General features: G+C 39.9%; 1 protein-coding gene across 12 annotated transcripts in view; it reads left to right on the top strand.

Moving 5' to 3' along the window:
- Nucleotides 1–24,805, top strand: part of FGGY (FGGY carbohydrate kinase domain containing) — a 447,226-nt gene that overhangs the window by 208,410 nt on the left and 214,011 nt on the right. For 11 of the 12 annotated variants that reach the window (XR_748250.2, XM_010365749.2, XM_010365751.2 and 8 more), the window contains one exon: nucleotides 1,380–1,508. Coding sequence is in view for 10 of the 12 variants with exons in the window: in XM_010365749.2 (XP_010364051.2) it covers nucleotides 1,380–1,508 (129 nt within the window). In the remaining 2 variants the exon portion in view is untranslated. Of the gene's footprint in view, nucleotides 1–1,379; nucleotides 1,509–3,726; nucleotides 3,894–24,805 lie in introns of those variants that run through there. The other variant, XM_030942917.1, reaches the window with a different exon arrangement.

The following is a 24,805-nucleotide window of genomic DNA, read 5'->3' as shown; positions in this document are numbered from 1 at the left end:
TTTTTCAGTAACTGAATTGAATAAGTTGAAGTTAAAACTAAATAAAATGAAGAATTTAGTCCCTGAGTTACTCTAGACATACTTCAAGTGCTCAGTCCACATGTGACTAGTGGCCACCATATTGAACAGCAAAGTTCTAGAAGTCACTGCAGAGGTTTCAGTCTTCCTTTTCTTAGCTAAACTTGTTTTCATATTTAATTACAGATAGAAGCTCTTTACTTAAAATGGATAAAAATGGTGTTGTGGAGGTGCTTTGGTTCCATTTAGAAGAGGGTGGTTAAGCTGTTCACTCTCTGACCCCTCTCCCAACCTCCCCCTCACCTCTATCCCCAGAGGTCCTGGAGCACCTGTGCCCAGTACTTGAGCTCCATGGAACAATTAACAAGTGGCATCTTAGCACTCAAAAATTGCTGATCATGCACCCAGATTCTATCTTGGGGCTCAAAGGGATCTTAGTATATCTGTGAGTCAACTCCTAGCCCCTCCCTGCAGTGCAGAAATACTATAGAATTCCTTGGGGGATGAAAGAGGGCTTAGAGTCTAACACCTAGGAGCAGATGGATCATTTCATTCTATTCTGTCTTACGTGGTTCTCTGTGTCCTTATCTTGTCTTCCTAACTAGGTTGGGGGCAAGGACTGCTTTTTACAGCCCCACAGCACCCACACAAAGCAAGACAATCAATAAATTCTTAACTGAAGGCCTGAGTGATTGCAAGAATTCAAGGTCACTTGAAAAATCAGGGTCACTGCATTGCACAGCTCCAAAGAACATCATTCAAATTGTATTATATGGTTGTGCAAGTGGCAGCCTTGTAAAATTTGCAAAGGTTTAGACTGGAGTGTCCTTTCCAGCTGAGAAAAAATTTTTAACAAATTATTTGTTGCTACAAAGTACATCTCTTTCCCCTTATCCTCTGCCAGGGAAGCAACTCAAGAGTAAGTTTTCTTGACTTAGGAATATATGTTCATTAGAGAGGGTGTATGCATGTATGAACACATGGGTTCATGTACATTTAAGTAGGTTAGTAGATCTGCCGTGTTAGGAAGCCCATTTGGAATGATTTGAGCATTTGAACCTTGTATTTAAGAGGCTACTGTGTTTATATTCCTTTTGAAATTTTCCATTTTCAGAATCTTTGGTTTGAATGATGCTTTAGAGCTCCTGGTTTGTAAAGCTCCCCAGAGCATGACCTATAGGTACCAAGCACATACACCAAAGTCCCTGGATGAGCAAAGGGACTCTTGATGACTGCATGGTTTTTATCTTTGCAAATGCAGAGGAGGGAGGAGGGAGCAAAGAGTTTCTCTTAAACAAAACCCTCTGTTTACTTTTGTGTTTTTCAAACTGATGTGTTTGTTTTTTCTCATGTCTACCCAGGAAACCAAGTGCTACCTCCTGGAGCTTCTCTTGGAAATGGGCTCACACCAGAGGCAGCAAGAGACCTGGGCCTTCTCCCTGGGATTGCGGTTGCAGCTTCACTCATTGATGCCCATGCAGGAGGACTAGGTAATCTCTTTATTTGTTGCCTACAGCCAAAACCGTATTCAAATGGAATATTCCCCAGAACCGAAGACACTCCTTTTCTGTTTTTAAAGCAAAGGTCAAGGACTTTGGTGTTTCAAGATTAGGCATTTGGATAGAATTATAGAACTTTTCATTAATGTTAAAATTTATTTATAATTGTATTAATTTATTTATACATGGCAATAGAAAAAAATTTATTTGAATAACTTTCTGCATAGTTCTTTTGTTTACTGGAAATTCAGAAAAGATATGTTAATTTCTTAGCACACTTAGCTCTACTGTTTTTTTATAATGGTACTCCAAGACCCTTATAAGTCTCATAGATTTATTTTAATAATATATTTGGCTTATGTCCTGTATCCAGTTCCTTGCTTGTAGTCTTGATTTTATCTTCTACATAACTCTCAAGACTTTCATTCATGTATTCATTTGTTCATTCACAAAACACCCGTTGAACACTTACCATGTCCACGCATGGTGCTAGGAGACAGTGAACTTAAAACAAAACCAAATAAAACCAAGGTCTCTTCCCCATATTTTAATGGGAAAACACACAGGGAAACAAAGAATTATAGTAAAGAATGATGACTATCTTCTTCCTCATCCTTATTGCAGGTTGTGTGTGTTTTTTGCAGTGGAGGTTGTTCTGGTTCTCAGCATCTCTCATCTCAACTATAGCCATATATTTTTTCCCTAGCCTTTCATTCTAACAATGTTTTGTTTTAAACTATGGTTTATAATTCATGAGATCAATTTAGCAGGACATGCCCACTGAATTTGCACAACAGAATGGAACAGAATTGAATAGAACAAAGTAGAAAACATCAGAGTACATTTTACAAAGTAAGGGAAGGCACTGCTTTGTTGAGCTGGGTTTCCATTTTATGTGTGTATACTTTCAGACACTTCCATCAACCCTGCCCTTACTGTACCCATGCATTTACACCTCTGTGACTTGGCACACATATTCTCTGCCCAGAATGATTGGTCCTCCACTACTCCAGCTGGCTAACTCCTCCTCTAACTGCAAGACCTGTATCAGATGCTTTCTGCTCTGCATAGCCTTCCGTGAAACCCTCAGGTGTGTTTAGAAATTCTCGAAATTATGCTTTTTCAGCAAACTGTTTGAAGAAATGATCATATTGCATTGTAATTTCTAATATATCTGCTTGTCATTGCCATTAGACTGTGAACTCCTTGAGAGCAGGAACATTAGGTTATTTGTCCTGTATCCTTCATGCCAAGCCCTATGTCTGGTTCCTATAGCTGCTTATAAGTTTGTTAAATGAATAGTCACATTAAGGCAAGAATAAAGTGAGATGGCTTTAAATAGTAGAGTGAAGATTACTCTGCCTTCTTATGCAACAGATTATTAAACGGTGCCTTGTTCTACATACTGCATGGACTTCCAGAGCAGGATCGCTCTCATCAATCTATGAACATGTCTGTCCTGTTCATCTCTCTGTCCTCAGGATCTAAAACAGTGCCTAAGAATTAGTAAACAACTCATAATATATGTAGGTTGATTGAATGCTATGTAACGTAGTTCCGATTACAGGCAAGGTTGTTTCTTTCCAAATACTTTTCATTGTGAGCAATGTGTGCTTTTGATTGGAATGTTAAGATTTTGGTTTTTATGTACAAGCACAGAGAGAACTTAAGGTCTAGAAAGACATGGAGTGTTTCTGTGCCCTAGCAATCCTGACATTCCTGCGTGAGATCGTGCGTGAGGCCACAAAAGCTTTCCCTATCATGCTTTTAAAATTATCCCTGGGGTGACAGTGTCAATCATCCACCCCTACCTGGGTGACAGGCACTTGGCTGGGACCGGCATATGCTGAAAGAAAGAGAACTGCTGCTTGAAGAGCTGCAGACACTACAGTTTCCTTGTCAGTTTCCCAGACTTCCCTCAGGGACATGCCAAAACCCACCTTCTCACTCCTGCCCAGGATTCACTATGTCCTCCAGAAGGGGAGACTGCCAATGACCCTCATCTTTTTCCTAAACAGAGATATTCAGTGGCAGAAGTTTTGCCCTTAGAAGCTTTGGCTTAAGCCTTTTATTCCCCGTAAAATGTAAATGCTTTTAAGTGATACGGTTTGGCTGTGTCCCCATTCAAATCTCTACCGAATTGTATCTCCCAGAATTCCCACGTGTTGTGGGAGGGACCCAGAGGGAGGTAATTGAATCATGGAGGCTGGTCTTTCCCATGCTATTCTCATGACAGTGAATAAGTCTCACGAGATCTGATGGGTTTATCAGGGGTTTCCGCTTTTGCTTCTTCCTCATTCTCTCTTGCTGCCACCATGTAAGAGGTGCCTTTTGCCCTCCACCATGATTATGAGACCTTCCCAGCCATGTGGAACTGTAAGTCAAGCTAAACCTCCTTTTCTTCCCTGTCTCAGGTATGTCTTTATGAGCAGCATAAAAACAGACTAATACAGTAAATTGGTACCAGTAGAGTGGGGCATTGCTGAAAAGATATTTGAAAATGTGGATGCAACTTTGGTACTGGGTAACAGGCTCATAGGTGGAAGAGACTTGCCTTGTCTCAGATGAGACTTTGGACTGTGGACTTTTGGGTTAATTCTGAAATGAGTTAAGACTTCGGAGGACTGTTGGGAAAGCAGCTGGGAGGGAAGCTGTACCCTGCAAAACCACAGGGGCAGCACTGTCCAAGACCATGGGAACCCACCTCTTGCATCAGTGTGACCTGGATATGAGACCTGGAGTCAAAGGAGATCATTTTGGAACTTTAAAAATTTGACTGCCTTGCTGGATTTTGGACTTGCCTGGGCCCTGCAACCCCTTTGTTTTGTCCAATTTCTCCCCTTTGGAATGGCTGTATTTACCTAGTACCTGTACCCCCATTGTATCTAGGAAGTAACTGGCTTTTTTTTTTTATTTTACAGACTCATAGGTGGAAGGGACTTGCCTTGTCTCAGATGAGACTGGACTGTGGACTTTTGGGTTAATTCTGAAATGAGTGAAGACTTTGGGGGACTGTTGGGAGGGCATGATTGGTTTTGAAATGTGAGGACCTGAGATTTGGAGGGGCCAGGGGCAGAATGATAATGATTTGGCTGTGTCCCTATTCAAATCTCAACTGAATTGTATCTCCCAGAATCCCCACGTGTTGTGGGAGGGACTTAGGGGGAAGTAATTGAATCATAAGGACCAGTCTTTCCTATGCTATTCTCGTGATAGTAAGTCTCACAAGATCTGATGGGTTTATTAGGGGTTTCCACCTTTGCTTCTTCCTCCTTCTTTCTTGTTGCCACCATGTAAGAAGTGCCTTTTGTCCTCTGCCATGATTGTGAGACCTCCCAGCCATGTGGAATTGTAAATCAAATTAAACATCCCCTTCTTCCCAGTCTCAGGTTTGTCTTTATCAGCAGCATAAAAATGGACTAATGCAGTAAGTTAGTAACTTTCCCCCATATTTTTGTTAGTGGAAAGATAGAATAGTTTTTTTTTTTTTTTTAATGGAAAGATAGAGTAAGAACCTTAGATTCTTTAAGGCCTGAACTTAGATGCCAGCAGTGGCTGGGAAGGGCACAGGAAGGTGCTAGTCCATGATGATGGAATAGTACAGACTTACTTAATATATGTTGACTATGTTTTATCCCTATTATGCCTTCTTATGCCTCTTCCTTTACCCTTCACCTTACAACCAATCCAAGATTAGGATATATCAAAAAAGATAGGAGGCCTGGGAGCAAATGTTTCCTCTCATTTCTGCCCTTCCTATACCCCTATTAGGATGTGGAGGTGAACAGAGGCCTGAAAGTCTTGAAAAGGTTGTCCATGGGTCCAACTCTATATTAACTAAATATAATTGAGTGAATGCAACCTGTCAGTGATTGGTCTAGGCACTGGAGATTATCAGCAGTGAACAAATCAGGCAAAGTCCATTCGTTTTGGAAAGAAAATTCTCATTGTTCTCTCCTGCCTGCATGTTTATAGCTTAATAGTATAGGTTTGGGACAGCTAATCCCTGAGACATACTGTGATGCTATGATATGACATATTGTGAGGCCACTCAACATGGAATTTTAAGTTCTGGATTTAGATTTTGTCTCTGCCTACAAATATGGTGCTTCTCAGAACGTTTGTTTCCTTTTATGCAGTGAGAGAGTGAGAGACAGCAGAATGCAGGATTCACTACTTTGTGATTCTGTATAGGTTGAGGTCGGAAATACCCTCAAGAACTGGCTAAATGAACTCTGTGTTAAGAGATTTCTGAATGTCAAGTACAGACCAGCTTTGGATTCGGAATTGCCATCCAGGAAGAGGCCATCCAGACCTCTCACCAACAAACCCTGACAACTGTAGTCACTTCAAATGCTGACCTGGCATGGTCTGCTTTAGACCCCACATTCTGACTAGTATGAGGGGTCAGCATTCTGCTTTGGAGAAATACCCCTGGACTTTCATTCCCAAGGGAGGCCCGGGATGGGAGGATAAAGATCAAAGAAGCAAGCAAAACTCAACCCATGCTTTTCCCAGTTCTGGAAAAAGAGGAGGAAGGACTTTGTGGGAATAAAAATCAACGATGAAAGAACATTTTGTTCTTAAGGTGCTGGTTAGTAAGTTCTCCAGCAGACAGTCAGAAGATAGGAGTAGCTTTGTTTGCACTTTGTGGGGGTTGTTCTGGCCAGGGCTCCTGCTGCTGATATTTTTCTAGCTTATAAAAATAACATTAACTTTGTTCCAGCTCTGTTCTTGGCTCCAGCATCCCAACTGTCCTGAAAGGCAATAACAACCTGATTTCTGTCTCAGGCCCTTCTTCTCTCAGTTGCTTTTATCTGTCAGACAAACTCCTGATTATCCATCAAATCTTGAATCCTGTTCTCCTCTGGGAAGCCCTCCCTAACTTCCCAGTTGACTTAAGCACTCCCTTTTTTCCCCCACTGTGTCTTACGCTTACAATCTGGCACACACAGGTTTCTGTGTGCCAGATTGCCTCACCTACTAATCTGCCTCTTCTACTACTCATCTACTAATCTGTAAACTCTTTGGGCACCCTGTTATTTCATACTCCTACTGCAGCAGCCTGCAGAGTGCTTTGCATATGGAGGACCCTTAACACATGCATATTTAGTGAATGAGTGAATGAATGAATGGCATTCCCTCCCTGAGGAATGAATATTACACCTGAGAGAGAGTAACTTCTCATTCAAAGGCAATTGTCCCTATACAATAGTTATACTTGGCTCATTTCTGCAGGAGCAAAAGCTTGGGTTCTTCTAGATATCTGGAAATCTGCCTCCTTCTTACCCTCATCACATTACCAAGTTTTGGCGAAGAGCAAGCTTTGTTCCTTGGTTTAGCACAACTCTTTGATTACCAGTATTGGATTCTTGGTCAGATGTTGAATTGGCTTAAATTGCTCATCTAGGCCAGATATTGAATTGGTTTAAAGTGCTCATTTCAGTTGCAGAGCCAGGCCAAAATGAGGATTTTGAATTTCTTTTCTTTTCTAATGGAAGAATTTATTGAGCCAGTCTTGCAAAAAGGGCCTTTGGTTCGTTCCCTAGAACAACACATAGTTTGTTCCAGTAAACAATAAAACATGCCAATTACATGTCTCACCATTATCAGTGTTCTAGAAGACAGAGTAGACAGGCTGTGACTTTAGATAACGTGATTTGGGGGGAGCGTTTATTTAAAATAAAGTAGTATATATACTAAATGTAGCGTGATGGACAAAGAAATATACTTATTGGCAATGATTCATTGCGTTTGTAAACTTTTGATTCATGAAGCATGATATGGTTTGGATCCTCACCCAAATCTCATGCAAATTGTAATCCCCAGTGTGGGAGGGGGCCTGGTGGGAGGGGATTGTATCATGGTGGTGGATTTCTCGTGAATGGTTTAGCATCATCCCCTTGGTGCTGTTCTCATGATGGTGCTTGAGTTCCCTTCAGATCTGGTTGTTTAACAGTGTGTTGCACTGCCCCACCCTCTCTTTTGCTCCTGCTCCGGCTGTGTGAAGTGCCTGCTTCCCCATCACCTTCTGCCATGATTGTAAGTTTCCTGAGGCTTCCCCAGAAGCCGAGCAGACACCGTCATGCCCTATACAGTGTGCAGAACCTTGAGCCAATGAAAACTCTGTCTTATATAAATTGCTCAGTTTCAGGTATTTCTTTATAGCAATGCGAGAATGGCCTAATACAAAACACAACTATGTTCATTATAGAATTTACTCCTCATTGCAGCTTTGTAGTGAAGTTAGGACAGGTATGTGTACCCTCATTTTGCACAGCAAACAGCTGAGACTCAGTGTATTCTAAATTCAAGAATAGATATTTATTGTCTTACACTCAGTTCTTAAAGCAACTTTACACATACTATATTTTGTTCCGTTTGTCAGGTGAGACAATTGAGGCTCACAAGACTACCTACCATTCTGAAAGCTACACAGTTAAATGAGAGATGCGTGACTTAAGCCCATGCTTTGTGCACACTTATCACTGTGTTATGAAGGATGGCCTATCTATTTAAACGTGATCCACTCTGCTCTTTAATTTGACCCTTAAAATGTGAGCAAGTAACAAATTTTGAAAAAGGAAAGTCTTTAATAATATTTATCAACAACCCACTTTACTAGTTCATGGGTTTAGACAGTGACTATGAGAGAGAAGTGGACTTCTGGGAATTTGTATTCTAGTAAAGAAAACAGACAAGTAAATAAACAGTTACAATTACTTGTGCCATGCGTGGAAGGCTTTGGAAAAACATAAAATGGGCCTAAAATTGAGACTTAAAAAATTATTAAAGGATTCCTAGAGGGAGTGATGTCCAGTAATCTAATTACACATTTCTTTCCCTGTTATTGCTTCCTGGTAAAGTGGAATTTGTTTCTTTTTTGTGACTTTTAAACTTCAACTAGGCTTCATTTCTAATAATAAAATAATAATAACATTGTTAATTAGAACAAGTAGAACCACCACTCTGACTGGTACTACTGTGATGACCATTTCTTATGTGCGTCCCTATGTGCCAAGTACTCTACCGGATACTGCTTAGACTTTATCTCTTGCTTCTCACCATAAGCCTACAAGGTAGAGGTTGTTTCCCCATTCTGCACATGAGGGAATTGAAGGCAGAAAGAATAACATTTCCACAATCACATAACTAATCTCATAGCAAGATCTGAAACTGAGTCTGCTTCCAGGGTTCATATACCTTTTCTATAGGCCAGTGGTTCTCAACCAGGGGTGATTTTACCCTTCAGGGGACATTTGGCAATGTCTGGGGACAGTTTTGTTTATTGCATCTGGGGAAAGGGAAATGGCATTGGCATGTGGTGGGTAGAAGCCAGGGATGCTGCAAAACACCTTACAATGCCCAGGCCAACCCCCTGCAACAAAGAATTGTCCAGCTTCAAATGTCAAATATCAGTAGCACTGAAAGTGAGAAACCCTGTTCTCTCCTGGAACACCTCCAGTGATATTATTTCCCTTCATCAATTCAGCTTATTTCTGTGGAAGCCAAAAAGCAGCCCACAATAAGGGTTTTGCTGATACGTTAGTACTTGGTTGAAATATATTTTGTGAAATTGACTCTTCAGTAAAAGTAGTTGTGAGATTAAGAAAATAATAGAAGTGAAGCCTGAGGAGTAGGGAGGACAGAATGGTTTCTACCCCATCTATTTCAGAGTCAAGCCACACGGGACCGCTTGGCCGTCTTTCAGCACATCATGCACATTCCACCTCCTTTCCTTTGCTACTCATCCATCAGCACTCAGTCTAAATGTTACTTTGTGGAAACGTCTCCAAATTTAATCCACTCTTAGAAAAACACCAGTCGCTCTCTATGCTGTATCTGTGAAATACTTTGCAACTATTTCAGTTTTTTCACCAAATCATGTTCATCTTTGTATGCCCATCATCCAGCATGGAACCCCCATAGCCGGTCTTCACTAAATCAATGTAATTATTTAATTACTATTATTAGTAATTGAGATAATAAATATGAGAGGGTTTTGAAAAATCAAAAATAAGAGTTCGTAAATGTAGGTGATGGAGACTTTAAGAAAATATAGATTCCTATGCCCTACCCTGCTGAGGATGCCTGGAATCTTGTTCTAAGTGTAGAAAATGTCACCTGGTACCCAGAGGAGACAGCCTGGGGGGATGAGGATGAGTTGACACTGAGGACACTGGGGTCAGAAGCAGTAGTGATGTGTTTCTGCCAAGTAGGCAGATCAGACCAGAGCAGAACCGTGCTGCGCAGGAGCCAGGCCAGGCGCTGGCCAAAAGCTGGGGGCAGGAGGGAGCTTATCCAAAACGAGAGAGAATATGCATCCAAAGAGGCAGACGGTCTGCAAGAAATTGGGGGTGGGGGGGATTAGAAATGCAGATAAAGTCATGCCGTGGAATCTGGAAGGAGAAACCAGTGCCAGTCCCTGAGCAGATAGAGCAAGGACAACTGAGAGTTCCTGGATGTGAATCACAGAGGGCTGAGGAAGAACGTATTAATGGGATTGCAAGTTTATTGTTTTAAGTTGAGGCTTGGTTTAATACGAACCACCATTGCCTGGGACCTCGGCAGTTCCATGAGCCATGGCAACAGCTCATGTGGCGGAGGGAGGGGCAGAGATCTCAAGTGGGGGAAGGATAACTTTGAGTTTCCTGTTCCCACGCTCCAAGGCTTTCTTGGAGTGCTGTGATTCTCTGGACTGCAGAAGGCTGGCCTTAGCTGAGAGACCAGACTTTGACTCTGTGGAAGAAAACTGAGAGGACTCCAGGGCCTGGGGCTATTGCCAGCTCCCCATGTGTCCCCGATTTTTAAATCTTGTGCCACACTTCAGTATATATGGCTGTGAACCTGCCATGAAACCATAACATTTTGAGTTTAATACATACACTCTTGTTTGGATAATGAGTAATCATAGACTTTAGAACTAAAAGGCTGCTCAAAGATTTTCTATACCAAATTCTTCAATTTGCAGATAAGAAAACTGAAGCCCAGACAATGATGAATCATCCAAAGTTACCCCAGCATATTACTGTCAGAGTCAAATTTAGAATCTGAGTGACCCAGTTCATCAGCCAGGGTCCCCGCCCCATTGTGCTCCACTGTCTCCAGGTTAGGAAAAGGGAATGACTCCTGATTTGTTATTCCATTTTATATCTTATATCCCGTTTAATGGCTATAGCCAGCTTCACTGGTGCTCATTAAACAGGTAAATTAGTTTTCCTGAGCCACACTTGAGTAAATCTCTTTGTTGTGTTGTCACAACCTACAATAAGCTCCAAAGAATCTCCTCCAGAGCTGGAAATAATAAAAACACCTGCTATTTGAGTTGCTTCCAAAGAGCTCAAAGCCGTTATTTTTATTTCACCTACCATTTGTTGAATACTTATGCTGTGCCAAGTGTTTTGCTAGGTACTTGACTATTCACTATTGTCAGCTCACAACCACACTGTAAGCTGCAATTATTTTTGGCCTTTAGCATACAAGGAAATCAAGGTTTAAGAACTTGCCAAAGGTTACATTTTAATAAATTGTGCAGTTGGGTTCCCTGACCCACTGACTACGGAGCTTATGAGCTCTCCCCTATTTACCCTGGCTAGTGAGTCTGTGTGTGTCTAGGTATGTTTGTGCCTTTACTTACATTAGCCCATACTTACACCAGTGCATGTTTATATCTGTAGTAGAAGATAGAGCTTCTACTTAATAACCTTCTGGATGTTTGTAGATCTATTTTATGGATAAGAAAGTTGAGACCCGGGGTAGAGAAGTGACTCTAATAAAGTGTATTTAAAGCATCACAGGAGTCTGGGTTCCATCCATCATGGGGTATAAGGCCAGGCTTATTAGATCAGGGTAGGAATGGGATGCATAGCTCTTGGGGTTGTGTGGTGGAGAGATCAACAATATTAATGTTGATGTTAATTTTGTTTACTAAATTTGTTAATGCTGACAATCTCAATCTCAAAGATTAATCTTAATCTTTTTGTGGTGACTTGCCATTTTTAAACTACCCTTGGAATAGGGAAGGTATTTTTACCTCCCATGAATGGTTGAGAAAACTGACCCTCGAGGAGGTGAAGGGATTTTCCTAAGGTTATGGGACCAGGAAAGACTGGATCCAAGACTCAAACCCTTATTTGTGTGCCTCTGTCTTCACGTCAGCTTTGGTGCAACCCTTGCGTCAAACAATGGAAAAGTACTACCTAGTAAATGGAGCAAGATGTCTTCTTATGTGCCCAGAACCTCTCATTTTAAACATGACTGGAATCAGACTGCCTGGGTTCAAACTCGTGTTTTGCCACTTATTAGTAAAGAGCTTACCTGCTCTGTGCCTCAGATTTCCCTTCTGCAAATGGGGATGGGAATAGTGCCTCACAGAGTTATTTTAGAAATGCCTTCTCCTGACACATTGTAAGCACTCCACAAGTATTAGCTACTCCCGGTTGAAAGCTTGAATGTAAAAGCCTTAAACTCCCAGCCAAAGAGACTGAATGCTAAAATTAATTTCAAGCAAACCTACCTATTCAAATAGCTTTCTCAGCACGGATTTTGATGTAAAAAATATCTGGAATATTCTTCGTTATCAAGCATGTGCCTTGGCGGTGTAGTTACAATTTTTAATACTAATGGATGATCATCCATTAAAGTAGTAAAAAAGATACCATCTCATTTTAAGCTTAGAGCAAAAGCTTACTTAAGTGAAATTAAGCAGATATTTATTTCGTCAGGCTCTGGGGAGGATTCTGAAATTATTTGCTCCCTACTAGTGCCTAGCACTTTATCTTTGCAACCGCACTTACCCTGTAGAGTCATGGTTGGACAGGAAACTGTGTATTCCTGCATCTCTACCTTCAGTATTTCACAATCACTGTTTCTCATCCCCCAGGCCTGAGGGTGGGCAGTGCTGATTTCACTGTCTCATACCCACTCCTCTTTCTGCCAGTGTCTTTTGTGAGGAATTTTGTCTCTGCCCCTTTCTCTTCACCCCATTATCTCTTCTCCAGTCTTCAGATCCAAACAAAAAAATGTTAAAAGTTTGCTCGTATTCCCTGCAGTCTGAGCTGGTGAATGAATGTTCTTCCAGAGCCCCTTAGGATTTCTGCGCCCATACTTATAAGTGTTCCCATCTTCATTTTGTTGGTGGTGATGACAAATTACCCCACATGACCTCCCTCTGTTCCCATTTTAGTTAGAAATTACTGTTTACTGGAGATGGAAAATGGAAAATATATGAAGGGGCAACATGAGAAAATAGGTTATTTTGATTACTTCCAATCATCCATCGTAAATCGAATTCATAATATAGATAAACAAATAAAAAGAATATTTCAGTTTAAATTTAGAATGACTTACAGGGTTCTTTTAATAATCTGATTTCCATTCTTGTAGCAGTTTTCAAACTTGAGTGTGTATAGGCACTCATGGAGCTAGTTAAAATGCAGATGACTGGGTCCCCACCACCACCACAACTCGTTCTCATCAGTGGCTTTAACTGGGGCCTAAATATCTGCGCTATATCCAGCCCACTCATGAGCCTGATGAACTGCACCAGTGGTCCCTTAAAAGATAGCAAGAGGGGCAGACTAAACTCACGTTGGTTACCATTAAAAATTGTCTGTACATAATCCAGAAAGAGCAAAGTTGAATCCAGGCTAATTAAAAGACTGCATTTTAAATGTTTTGTTTCAAAAGCAGAACAATAAAGAGTTTTTCCAATGCGTTACACTCCCATGAGCTGGATACGTAGATGCCACTTAACGTGAACAGCAACTTTTATGGCTGTGTGCACATTCTCACCACCCCCATTTAAAGAGAGCAAGGAGACTCACTTAGACTCAGGGTGCTAGTATGGTTGAACAGAGAGAATCTTGGTCTGTCTGGCACCAGCCTGCTCTCTCTTACCATTATATAGCTTCACCCAAGCCAGCATTAACAGCTGTAGATGATTTTCTTCTAACGTTCTAAAACCTGAAGACATGGAGCATTTTTTAACCAAATGCTCCCCAGCCCTAGGGAAAGCTAAGCCTCTTCTATTTTGTTGAAAGAGAATGTGTTAGGCTGTCGATCTGTATTGTTACATGTCCCTGGGCTGAATTTAGCGTCAAGAGTTAAAAGTGTATCAGCCTTGTGACTCACCACTATGAAACCCTCAGACCAGAGTCTCCTACCAGTATCAATAATATGAATGAAAACTTTATATGCCTTCTAGATTGAGGCCTCTCACAGCTCAAATTTGTAAAGAAAAACCCACGCAATTGGATTTTGTGAAATATATTAAATATGCCCGTTAATGTGGCTCAAAGGAATTTATATACTGTCTGCTTTACTGTGGTGTTTCATTATAGTTCAGCCAAATGCATGTGGCCTAATAATTTGTTTCCCTTATGCATATCTATCATTAAATGTAACATGCAGACAATAACATTTAAACACCTATATACTTGATTACATAGCTGTCTCCCCGACTTACACTGTGAACTTCTTATCAGCAATGGAATCTGGTCATCTTCTTTTCTGTGGCTCTAGCTCAGTAAATGAATGAATATATGCATGAATGAGTACATGCATGAATGAATGGGTTTGCTTAACATGCTAAGCACTAGACTAGTTACTGTGGCAAATACAGTGATACAAAGAAATAGAGACAGATGGATTGAGTTCTACAGGAATTTTAAAAAGGGAAGAATCACTTTCAGTTGAAACAGTAAGGCAAAGAAAATACAAAAAGACGAATATGTATTGAGGGACCTTCATGATAGAAATATGCTGGAGAATCTACATGTATAATCTTCACATTGATTCCAGCAACTTGCTGAAGGTCACACAGCTGGCAGTGAGAACCCCCTGAGGTTAGCTACTGTGGTCCTTCAGGGAAGTGGGAAGGGATAGCCTTTGAATGAATCTGGAATAATAGGTGTATTCTCCACTGGAAACAGTGAAATGTAGAGTATTCTGGATGGAGAGAATAACATAAGTGGAGGCACTGAAATGAGGTTATGGAATGGTAAGCATTTCAGTTTGGCTGAAACCTATGATATCTCTAAGGGATTCCTGGCAGAAGAGGATGTACTGATCAAATAGGTGGAGATAGATTGGGAGTCTGTCCCATCTGAGTACTGTTTTGAAGTTTGTGCTTCCTCTTTCTCCCTGGAGGCACTGGGAAGTCATTGAAGGTGATCTCAAGCCAGAGATTCATTTTAAGCATGGCTTTATGTAATTTTAAACACACTAGTTGGGGGAAAAGGCAAAGAGGTTTCCTGAAATAGGATTTTGGCAGTGGGGCTTGAAAAGAAGATAGGGAGTTTGATAACTTTTTAAAATAAATCCATGCATTAGACAAAAGTTATTTAAAATTTTTGATGTTCTTTATATTTTCCTAGCTCTTTCTATTTACATAGCTATTACTAAATTAAATGTATAAAAATATTTTTCCTTTTTAATTTGAAATAGATTTCATCTCATATTTAGCAGAAGATAATAATAACTTGTTAACTTCATGGCAGTCAGAGTAATTCATCCAGTCTCTAAATTGTGCATTCATTTAAATCTATTGTCTTTGATGGACATAGCTAGTATACTCACTCATTTAAAATAGAGCCATAAACCCTGAAGTTAAATAAGCAAAACAAAAGGCCTCCCAAAGCTGAGAAAACACTTGCCCTAGAGTCCACACACTGTAGGAAAGTACAAGGATTATTTTCTGACTGTCATCCAGCACTGCTGACTTAGAATTGTAGATAAAATATGCAGTAATTTTAATAATTAATAACTGACTATGCAAAAATACTATTTTCTCCTAGCTTCAATCAATACTGTGCTAGGTACTAAAGATATAAATATGAACAAATTATAGTCTCTGTCCTCAAAGAACTCCCATTCTAATTGGAGAAACAGGCAAGTAAGTCATCTGTGTATGAAGTGGGAAGTGTCTGATAAAAGCATGTCTGGGCTATTACAGGAGTCTAACCTCACTTTACCTGAGCAGGTTAGTAAAATTCCCTCCCCTTCCCCCCAAAAATGATTGGTTTGATGCTTAAAGATGAATAGGAGGGAGAAATAGGAATTTATCAGATGGACAAGATGGCCAGGCAGGGAGGAAGATGAGAAGAAGAGGGAAGCAGAGGGAAGTAGTATGCACCAAGATCCAGAAGCATGAGGGCACCCCTTTGGCTGCAGAATACAAGTACACTATAGTATAGAGTATGCTGAAATGGAAGTGTGAGAGATATATGTGGGGACAAAGTTTTTGAGGGCCTTGAACATCATTTAAAAGAATTTGGAATTTTTATCCTTAAGGTACTAGCTTGTAAACAGAAACTTTGTAGGCAGTGTGGTTAATGAACCAGAAGACGGGGCTGTTGTAAGAGACCTTGAAGACCAGAACTGATGCAATTCCAAGGCAGTATCAATGGAACAAGAGGGGACATTAAACAATTAAAAAATAGGCTGATGAACAGTGATGGGGTCCTTTAACGCATGGGCATTATTTAGCTCTCTGAAGCAAGAGTGCACTGGACAATCACGGCATGGCACCGTTCAACAGAAATAAGCAGAATCTGTGTGTCAAGAGGGTTGAGTGTAAGTCTCAAATCTGCCCTTACCAGTTATGTCACTTCTACAAGTCACCTCTTTAAACCTCACTTTTTTATATAGGTGCGAAGAGCAAGATTCATGCTTTTTCTTCTACTAATATATCCACTTTTATATGCCAAAATTTTCCTATTACTGAAGTGGTATTGCTGGAATAAATGTGATCACAAATAGAAAGTACTTAATTCATTAATTTATTCACTTACCATTTATTGAATTCTTTTTTCTGGCAACAATGGGCTGTCCTCTTGGTCCCCCAAAATAAAAAGTTGGTGAAAATTAAATGTATCCACATATACAACTCACAAACAAACCTGAATGAAGGCACCAGAGAGCTACTAAAGGACATGAAGGGGCCAAGATCAAAAGAAAAGCCTAGAGAGCTGGGTTCAACATTTCCACCCTTTTATACGCTGAGCATTTGCTCATTTGCTGAGATTTGGACTCAACATTTCCACCATTTTATAATACACTCTGAGCATTTGCTGTGTTGAAACTTGCAACTCAGAGACCCAGAAGCTAAACACCAATTTGGGCAGTCTGCAGGCTGGAAGTATAAATATTTGAGTTTGGACATCAGTGAAGAAGGAGAATACTAGTAAATCCTCTAGGTGTTAGTTGGGACCCTGAGAGTAAGTATAAACTAAAAATGGACAAGCTGTACAAAGGCCGAAGCCTGGGTTTGAATTAAATTAACATCTGGTTAAATTCAGATCATCTATCCCTACTTGAGCTAACTGCAAGAAGCAAGATTATATCCTTCCTTGAGGTAGGTAACATAATCAAAAGCTCAAGTTATAACTAAAAGGTTTCATATATAATGGCTGCATTCAACAGAAAATAAGCATGTAAAATATGAACAACTTCAAAAATCAAGAGTAAAAACAAACCCACAGAAAAATCCGTATGCTGGTGGTATTTGACATGAACTCTAACATACCTGTGATTAACATGGTCAAGAAATTATAGGAGAAGATGGAGAATTCAGCAGAGATCTGGGAAGTAGAAAAAGAAATGGGAATTCTAGAACTGAAACTAATAATTGAGATTAAGAACTGACTAGATGTAGTCAAGTCAACAGCATACAATATAATTGAAAAGAGAATTAGGGAACTGAAACATAGATCTGAAAAAACTATTTATTCTACAGCCAAATACAAAAGGATGGAAAATACATGAAATACACAAACAAGTATGAGATATATGGAGCATGGTAAAGGTGTCTAACAAAGGTGTAGTTGGAGTCCAAGAATGAGAGAAGAGAGATAATAAATCATACATAGAAGCTATATTTGAAGAGATATTGGCCAAAAGTTTTTCAAAACTTATAAAAGAACTCAAGTGAGTTATTTTAACTTTTGAATAATCAATTAATGCAATTCCATATTAAAAGGATACAAGAGAAAAATTATGTTAACAGTTGTTTACAAGTGCTTTTGATACAACTTAGCACATATTCATGATTTTTTAAAAAAAATCATGGCAAACTAGGAGTAGAAAGAACTTATTTTGATTAAGGATAGCAACAAAGAAAAAAACCTAATGCAAATATCATACTTAATGGTGAATTATTAAAAATGTTCCAATTCTTACCACTTCTATTCCACAGGGCCTACCCTGTGCAACAAGTCAAGAAAAATAAATTAAAAATATAAGAATTAGAAAGAAATCAAGCTAACATCATAGATGATACAATTATACACATATAGAATATCAAAAGAATCAATAGATAAAATATTTAAATTAATAAGTAATTTAGCAAGGTTGCTATTGCAGAAAGTCAATACAAAACCCAATTTTATTTCTGTAATCCAGAAGCAACCATTTAGAAAATAATAATTTTAAAATAGCATGATTTACAATAAAATAAAAATATTAAGTATTAAGTAGGAATGAAGATGTGTAAGACAACTATGCAGAAAGCTATAAAACACTGAGAAAAAGTAAAGAAGTCATAAATAAATCGAGGGATATGTGATGTTCATTGATTGGAAAACAGTATTATAAATGTCACTGTTTCTTCCCGGTTGTTCTATAGATTAAATGGACTCCAGTTCAAAATTCTAGCAGATTTGTGTGTGAGAGGATAGAAATGGGTAGACATCCTAAAACTTGCATGGAAAGGATAAGACAATCTTGGAAAAGAACAAAGGTGGGAAAACTCCCTAATGGCCGATATCAGAACTTATTATAAAGTAATTAAGCATGGTATTGAGGCAAGGACAGACAGGTAACCCACAGGAAAACAGATTAAAGAGCCCAGAAACAAACTCACATGTATGGGGAGTTAATTTGTGGCAAAGGTGCCGTTGCCAGAGCTGTAAGGAAACAATGTATTTTTCAGTGACATAGTGCCCTGCTGATTGGTTATCAGTATGACAGATATTGAATTTTGGCCCCTCTCCTTATACTATACATACAAATACATTCCAAACAGATTAAAGACTTAAGTATGAAATGTAAAAAAATAAAGTTCCTAAAAGACAAGGTCTTCATGATCTTGAGACAGACAATTTTCCTAAATAGGACATTAATATAAGTGCAACCATAAAGAAAAGGATTGGTAAATAAGACTATGTTGAAATAAGAAACTTCTTTTCATCAAAAGCTGCCTTTAAAAGAGTGAGAATGCAAGCCACAAAGTGGAAGGAAATAGTTTCAATGCATGTAACAAAAGATGTGTATCCAGAGTATACAAAGAATTTCAACACATTAAAGAGAAAAGAACAATTATGCGGACAGAACGATGGTTAAATATGTGTATATATGTGTGTGTATAAATGTGTACATATATATATATTTCAGCGGCTTTGCAGAAAAGAGGATATACAAATCGACGATAAGATATGAAAAGTTTTCCAGCCTTGTTAGTCATTAGGAAAGTCCAAATTAAAACCATACTGTGATATCACTACACACCCCGCAGGTTGGCTAAAATCAAAAAGTTTGATAATGCCAAGTATTGATGGTGATATGAAACACCTGAAATGCTGAAGCATTGCTGTGGAAATATGACCACACTTTGGGAAAGAGTTTCGCAGTATCTTGATAGGCTGTGATTCAGCAGTCCTATTCTTAGACATATATCCAACAGAAATGTGTACCAGAAAAAAATACGTATATAATAATACACATAAAACCATTATTTGCAATAGGCAAAAACTGCAAACAAACCCCCAGTTCCCATCAATAGTGGAATTCATCAATGTTTGGTATATTCGTAGAGTGGAGGATCATAGAGCAACAAAAATGGACAAAGTATTGCTACATGCAGCAGTGTGGTTGAATCTCACAAACATGGGTGACTGAAGCTGGCACAAAGAAAATACACTGAATGGTTTAAAAATTAAGCAAATCCTGTGGTCTAGACATCTGGACAGTGGTTATCTCTGGTAAGGCATGGTATTTGGAAAAGGACCTGAAGAGGTTTATTCTTGATCTGGATAGGTGTGTTTACTTTGTAAGAACCCACTAAATTCTATACTTAAAATTTGTAGCTTTCTAATGTAGGTTATACTTCATTGATAAAGTTTATTAAAAATATCAAAGGCTCTGGGCAGCCCTGTTCTAGGCACTGGAAATGCAGACATGAGTATGAAATAACCTGGCTGTGAAGAATGGAGAGGAGGAGGTGAGTAATTAACAGGCAATTAGAGAAGGAGTTTGTTAGAAATGAAGTCAGGGTGTGTCACTTTATACGTCAGCACACAAAAGAGCAACTCCCAACTCAACACACTTCCTGCCTATATTAGGTGCTTCATAAATGTTAAATTCTACTCCCACTTTGCTATACTCATAATCATAGGTAATCGAGAAAGGGAAAAATTATGTTAAGAATCCTCTTTTTTAGTGCACAATCCATGTTAGTGATAGTGGTAGTAAGTAGGTTTTTTGTTTGTTTGTTTGTTTTTGATATCCTTAACAGTGAGCCTTCCTCAAACAATGTATTAGATAGAATTGCCACTTACTCAGCTGAAATTAGTTAATCAGTGATTACTTTCTCCATGGAATGTTAATACATTGAGTTTCTCTTGTATATATAACCAGGGATTCTGAGCCTCTTTCATCTCTGCCTTGGTCCACACAGCCCCATAGAAAGATGATGGAAGGGAGAAGAAGGGAAGAACACCTGCCAGCCTGCCAGAATTTTGGCTGTAGATTGGCAGGCAGACAGCTGAATGGAGGGAGGATATGGACAATGAAAAGGACCGTCTAACTTGAAGGCACAGTTTCCACTGACAGCACAGCAGGTGCTGCCAGGCCTGTGCAGAGCTGGAAATCCTGGCAAGATGGCAGCTGCTCCATCTTGTCTGGCCCAGTTACTGCCTGTGGCCCATGCTGACGAGAGTTTGGGGAGTTACCATTCCAAAGAACTCACAAGAAAACAGGACTGACTTGGACATATTCCAGGTTTGCCTAATGGTACTTCAAAATGGTGGATTGAATGTTATTTGAAAAATCATTTTAAAATTATTTCCTTTGAAATGCAGAATTTAATAGGAGAAAAAGCAGAAGGAGAATGAAAAATAATATGGATATACAGAATATGTCCAACAGAAATATGTACTTGAGTGTACCAAAAATATGTACAAGGATACAGATAACACCCTTTCAATAGCTTAATAGTTAGAAAAAAGGTATGATTTCAGGAGCCAGACTACCTAAGTTTTTATTCCATGCTGTCACCTACTGTCTTTGTGATCATGTGTCAGTTACTGAACATGCTGAGTCCAAATGGGTATCATCATAGCAGTTGTTAGAATTAAAGAAGTTAATTTACCTAAAGCACTCAAAACAGCACCTGGCCTGGGTAAATACTACACAACTACTAGCTGCTGCTGCTGCTAACAGTTAAGCAGTTTTTGTAGCTGGGAGTCAGCAGCCACAGCCAGGGTGGAGGAGATCCTTCTAATCATAAGGTCAGAGGAAAGAGGGCTTCAGTAAAGAAGCCTTCTTAGGCCCATACAGCAGGAATTACTTCTTCTTGCCAGAAGACTGGTTTGTCCTCGGTTGAAACCATGATTAGTCTGCCTCTGCCATGTCCTTGGCTCCTCAGGAGATTATAAACTCTTTGAGGACAGGGATTACCTTTTTTTCAAGTATTATTTCTCTAGCAGTACTGAGCACAGTGCCTGATGTAAAGTCATGCTCTGTAAATGTTTACTGAATTGAATCCTTCTAAACAGAGGAGGGAGATACTATTAATCACGGCTGAACATGTGACAGCACTGTTCTTTCAAGCCAAGATTATATGTATGTTCTTTCCTTTTTTTTTTTTTTTTTTTTTTTTTTGAGATGGAGTTTCACTCTTATTGCCCAGACTGGAGTGCAATGGCGTGATCTTGGCTCACTGCAACCTCCGCCTCCCGGGTTCAAGCAATTCTCCTGTCTCAGCCTCCCGAGTAACTGGGATTACAGGCATGCGTCACCACGCCCGCCTACTTTTGTGTTTTTAGTAGAGATGGGGATTCTCCATGTTGGTCAGGCTGGTCTCGAGCTCCCAACCTCAGCTGAGCCACCTGCCTTGGCCTCCCAAAGTGCTGGGATTACAGGCATGAGCCACCACACCTGGCTTTTTTTACTTTTAAATCATTTCCCTTTTAGAGATGGGATGTCAGATGCCCAAAAAATTCAGGTCATTTGCGTGAGGTCATGTAAGTGGTGATATCTGGAAGTGTCTCCCTCAAAGCCAGTGCCCTTCCTCACAGGCACCCATTCCCTAAGGCACCTAGGATGGGCACAGAGAAAGGAGAACCAAGCCTGGCTGGGGCTGCTGTCCAGAGAAGGTGGGCAGGTGTCAAGAGCAGGTGCAGAGGTGGAGAGGAGAGCTAAATCTTGTCCTTGGTAGAAGCAGAGATGTCATTCCAACTGCAGGTTTCGAAAAATGTCAGTGCATACCTCACGAGATTTTCTGTAATTCATTTCTACTCTCATCTTCTACACTATTTATTTACCTAAGCTGTTGTTGTCTTTGAAACTATGTCAGCCATATGTCATTCATTGTGCCGCAACCCTGGGCTTTTTATCCTGCTTAGGGTTTGGTTGGTTTTGCTTGTTTTCTCTCCCCAGCTGCTCTGCCTATCACTTAATTCTCTGAGCCCTCTGGCCTGAGTCTTATCTGGCGGTAGGGGTCACCTTACAATCCCATCTCCAGTCTCCTAGGAATAGTGGCAGGGGAGGGATCAACATCCAGCCTCAGGATCTATTTGTCTTTTTGGTCTTATTGTCTGAAGCTTGGGTCAAGGATAAATTAATCAGTCTAGATGTGGGAGAGCTCTCTAACCCTCCCCAGGGAAAGTCCTAGCCTTTATAGAAACTTGGCCTGGTTTTGGCTCTCAGAGTTAATTCCAAGCTGTGAAGAATCTGTCAATGTTCAACTAACCCCAACAAAACCTTTGGAAGTTTCTATTGCAACCGAAACTCCTATCACGGGAGGTGGTACTGAGCTTGGCATCAGAGGTTGGAGAGAGAAGAGAGCTAGCCTGCCAATTAATATTTTTGTTTTCCTTAAATTTCAGGCTTTTTTTAAGTTTAAACATCCTAAATTACCTGTCCTGTCATTTCCCATCTCTTTCCTGGTGTTTTCCTGAAGCATCTCACTGGTTCGTTTTATGTTTTTGAGGGGATTATCTGGGGTGCTGATTACTTTCCCTAACTTCAAGGAGCCTTTGAATAATTTTATGAATGAGACCATTTGTCTAGGGGCAAGAGAAGGTTGCTGAAGGCAACCTAGTCCTGCTTTCTTCTAAGAGAAATTTACACTAACATTTGTTTAGTAGTGCCTATATCCCAAGTACAAGGCTCTTGCCTTACGCCTAGGATGAACAACTATTCCAGTTTGCCCCAGGATAAGCTGGGGGATTTCTTTGGGTCCTGGGCTGTAAATAAAGTATAGAGGAGGAGAGTTATCTTTTCTTCTGTCTATCCTAGGGTCATAGCTGGGGCCCTTTTAACAAAAGATAGATTAACAAGAGAGAAGCATACACATTTATGTAATATGTTTTATGTGACATGGGAGCTATCATATGGAAATGCAGACCCAGAGGAACAGTTAAATGTGAGTATTTTTATGTTAGGCTTGATGAAGGGTAGACAGACATGGAAAAATATGATAGGGCAAGAAGGGCATGATTTAATGATAATAAACTAGGGAACTTAGCAAGGCCTGTTAGTGCAGATCCATCCCTGTGATCCTTCATCTCCAGACATAAGGGTGGTGCTTTCCTTTGAGTACAAGGAGGGCACCTCTCATGTGAGGGTCTTATGACCTGCTTCAGGAGACAGTCAGAAAATCCTTCCTAGGTTTAATGACCTGCTTTAGGGGAGAATGGTGGGGGAAAGGTAAAAGCGACCTCTATGCCTCTATGATTTTCTCAGATACCTTCAGCTTAAACTATTAAAAATACTAACATGCCATGTTTTGGGGTAGCATGTCCTGAACCCCATCAAGTGCAGATACCAGGAAAAATGACCCTGTAAAGGAAATGCCATTATTTTCACCTTACAAGTGAGAAAAGTGGGGTTGGAAGAGGTGTGTTCCCTTACAGAAGTTTGCACAGGAAACTGGTGGTGAGAAATAATCAAATACAGATCTGTCAGACTTCAGACCCAGACCCAGAACTTTACACCAACCAGTTTCTTCAGAATGCAAAGTTCTGTCTCCTTCAGACTGTGTAGCTCAACAATTTTGTACCATCTGGCTATTTCTCTCTACTGTGTATTTGACTTTGTCTCTTTTGTCTCAGGGTGTACTTGAAAGCCTTTCCCTCCCCATCTTCCTTCCCTGATGGCTGATACACTTCTGCCTCACCTGCTTTAGGAGCCCCTGCCTCCAACCATCCAAACGAGGTCGGGGACTGGGGCTCCTTCCTTCTATTAGACTATTCAGATCTGAGTCACTGGTCACTCCCATAATGTCTGCCTGTGTATCTTTTCATCACTGCTAGACTGGGATCTTGTAAAATACAAGGAAACAACTTTCATCTTTAGATTTCCAGCACCCAGCATAGTTCCTGGCTTATAATAGGGGATCAGTAAATAGCTGTTGAATTAATCAATTTATAAATTTTCAGGAAGCCATTTGTGCGCTTTCAAGTCACGGTATTCAGTCTATTTAAGGACTTATTCCATAAGATGCATTTGTGGTGCTTAGGCCAGTTCTCTTAATTTTGTTTCTGTTTTTAATTTTTACAAAGTAATTTTTGTGAGTTAATTTGGCTGTTTGGATTAGATTTCAACCTGATACTTTACCATGCCTAATGTCTGAGAATGAGAAGTCGTCTTGTCTGAAGTCATAGATGATAATATCCAAGTAATCTAGAGGCTGTATTGAGGTTAGGAAGAAAGGAATTTCTGAAATCAAGTTTTTGCTTTGTCTTCACTGTGGATTTTTCTAGTTTTCTCTAAGTCTCAGATTTCCAAGCTATACATATTAGCCTACCTTTGAGATCTGATCTTTCTGGGTAGAAAGGAGAAACAGAGGAATGAGACCCAGTTATTGGAAGGTCTGTTCTTTGTTCTCTCCACTCCTCCCAATACAACCCGCCTCTTGAATTGGTTTCTGATTGCTCTAAGTCATGGAGGAGTGTGGCATGAAGACAGAAATGATGAATGCCATTCCAAGTTAAATTGCAGCATGCATGGTGCTGCATGTAATTGTTGCTTTTTGTGAAGCAAACAGATTTTGGTTTATTCTTAATGTT

This window comes from Rhinopithecus roxellana, chromosome 12, assembly GCF_007565055.1.
Source record: "Rhinopithecus roxellana isolate Shanxi Qingling chromosome 12, ASM756505v1, whole genome shotgun sequence".
Classification (NCBI taxonomy): Eukaryota; Metazoa; Chordata; class Mammalia; order Primates; family Cercopithecidae; genus Rhinopithecus; species Rhinopithecus roxellana.
This window is presented reverse-complemented; position numbering and strand designations above follow the sequence as displayed.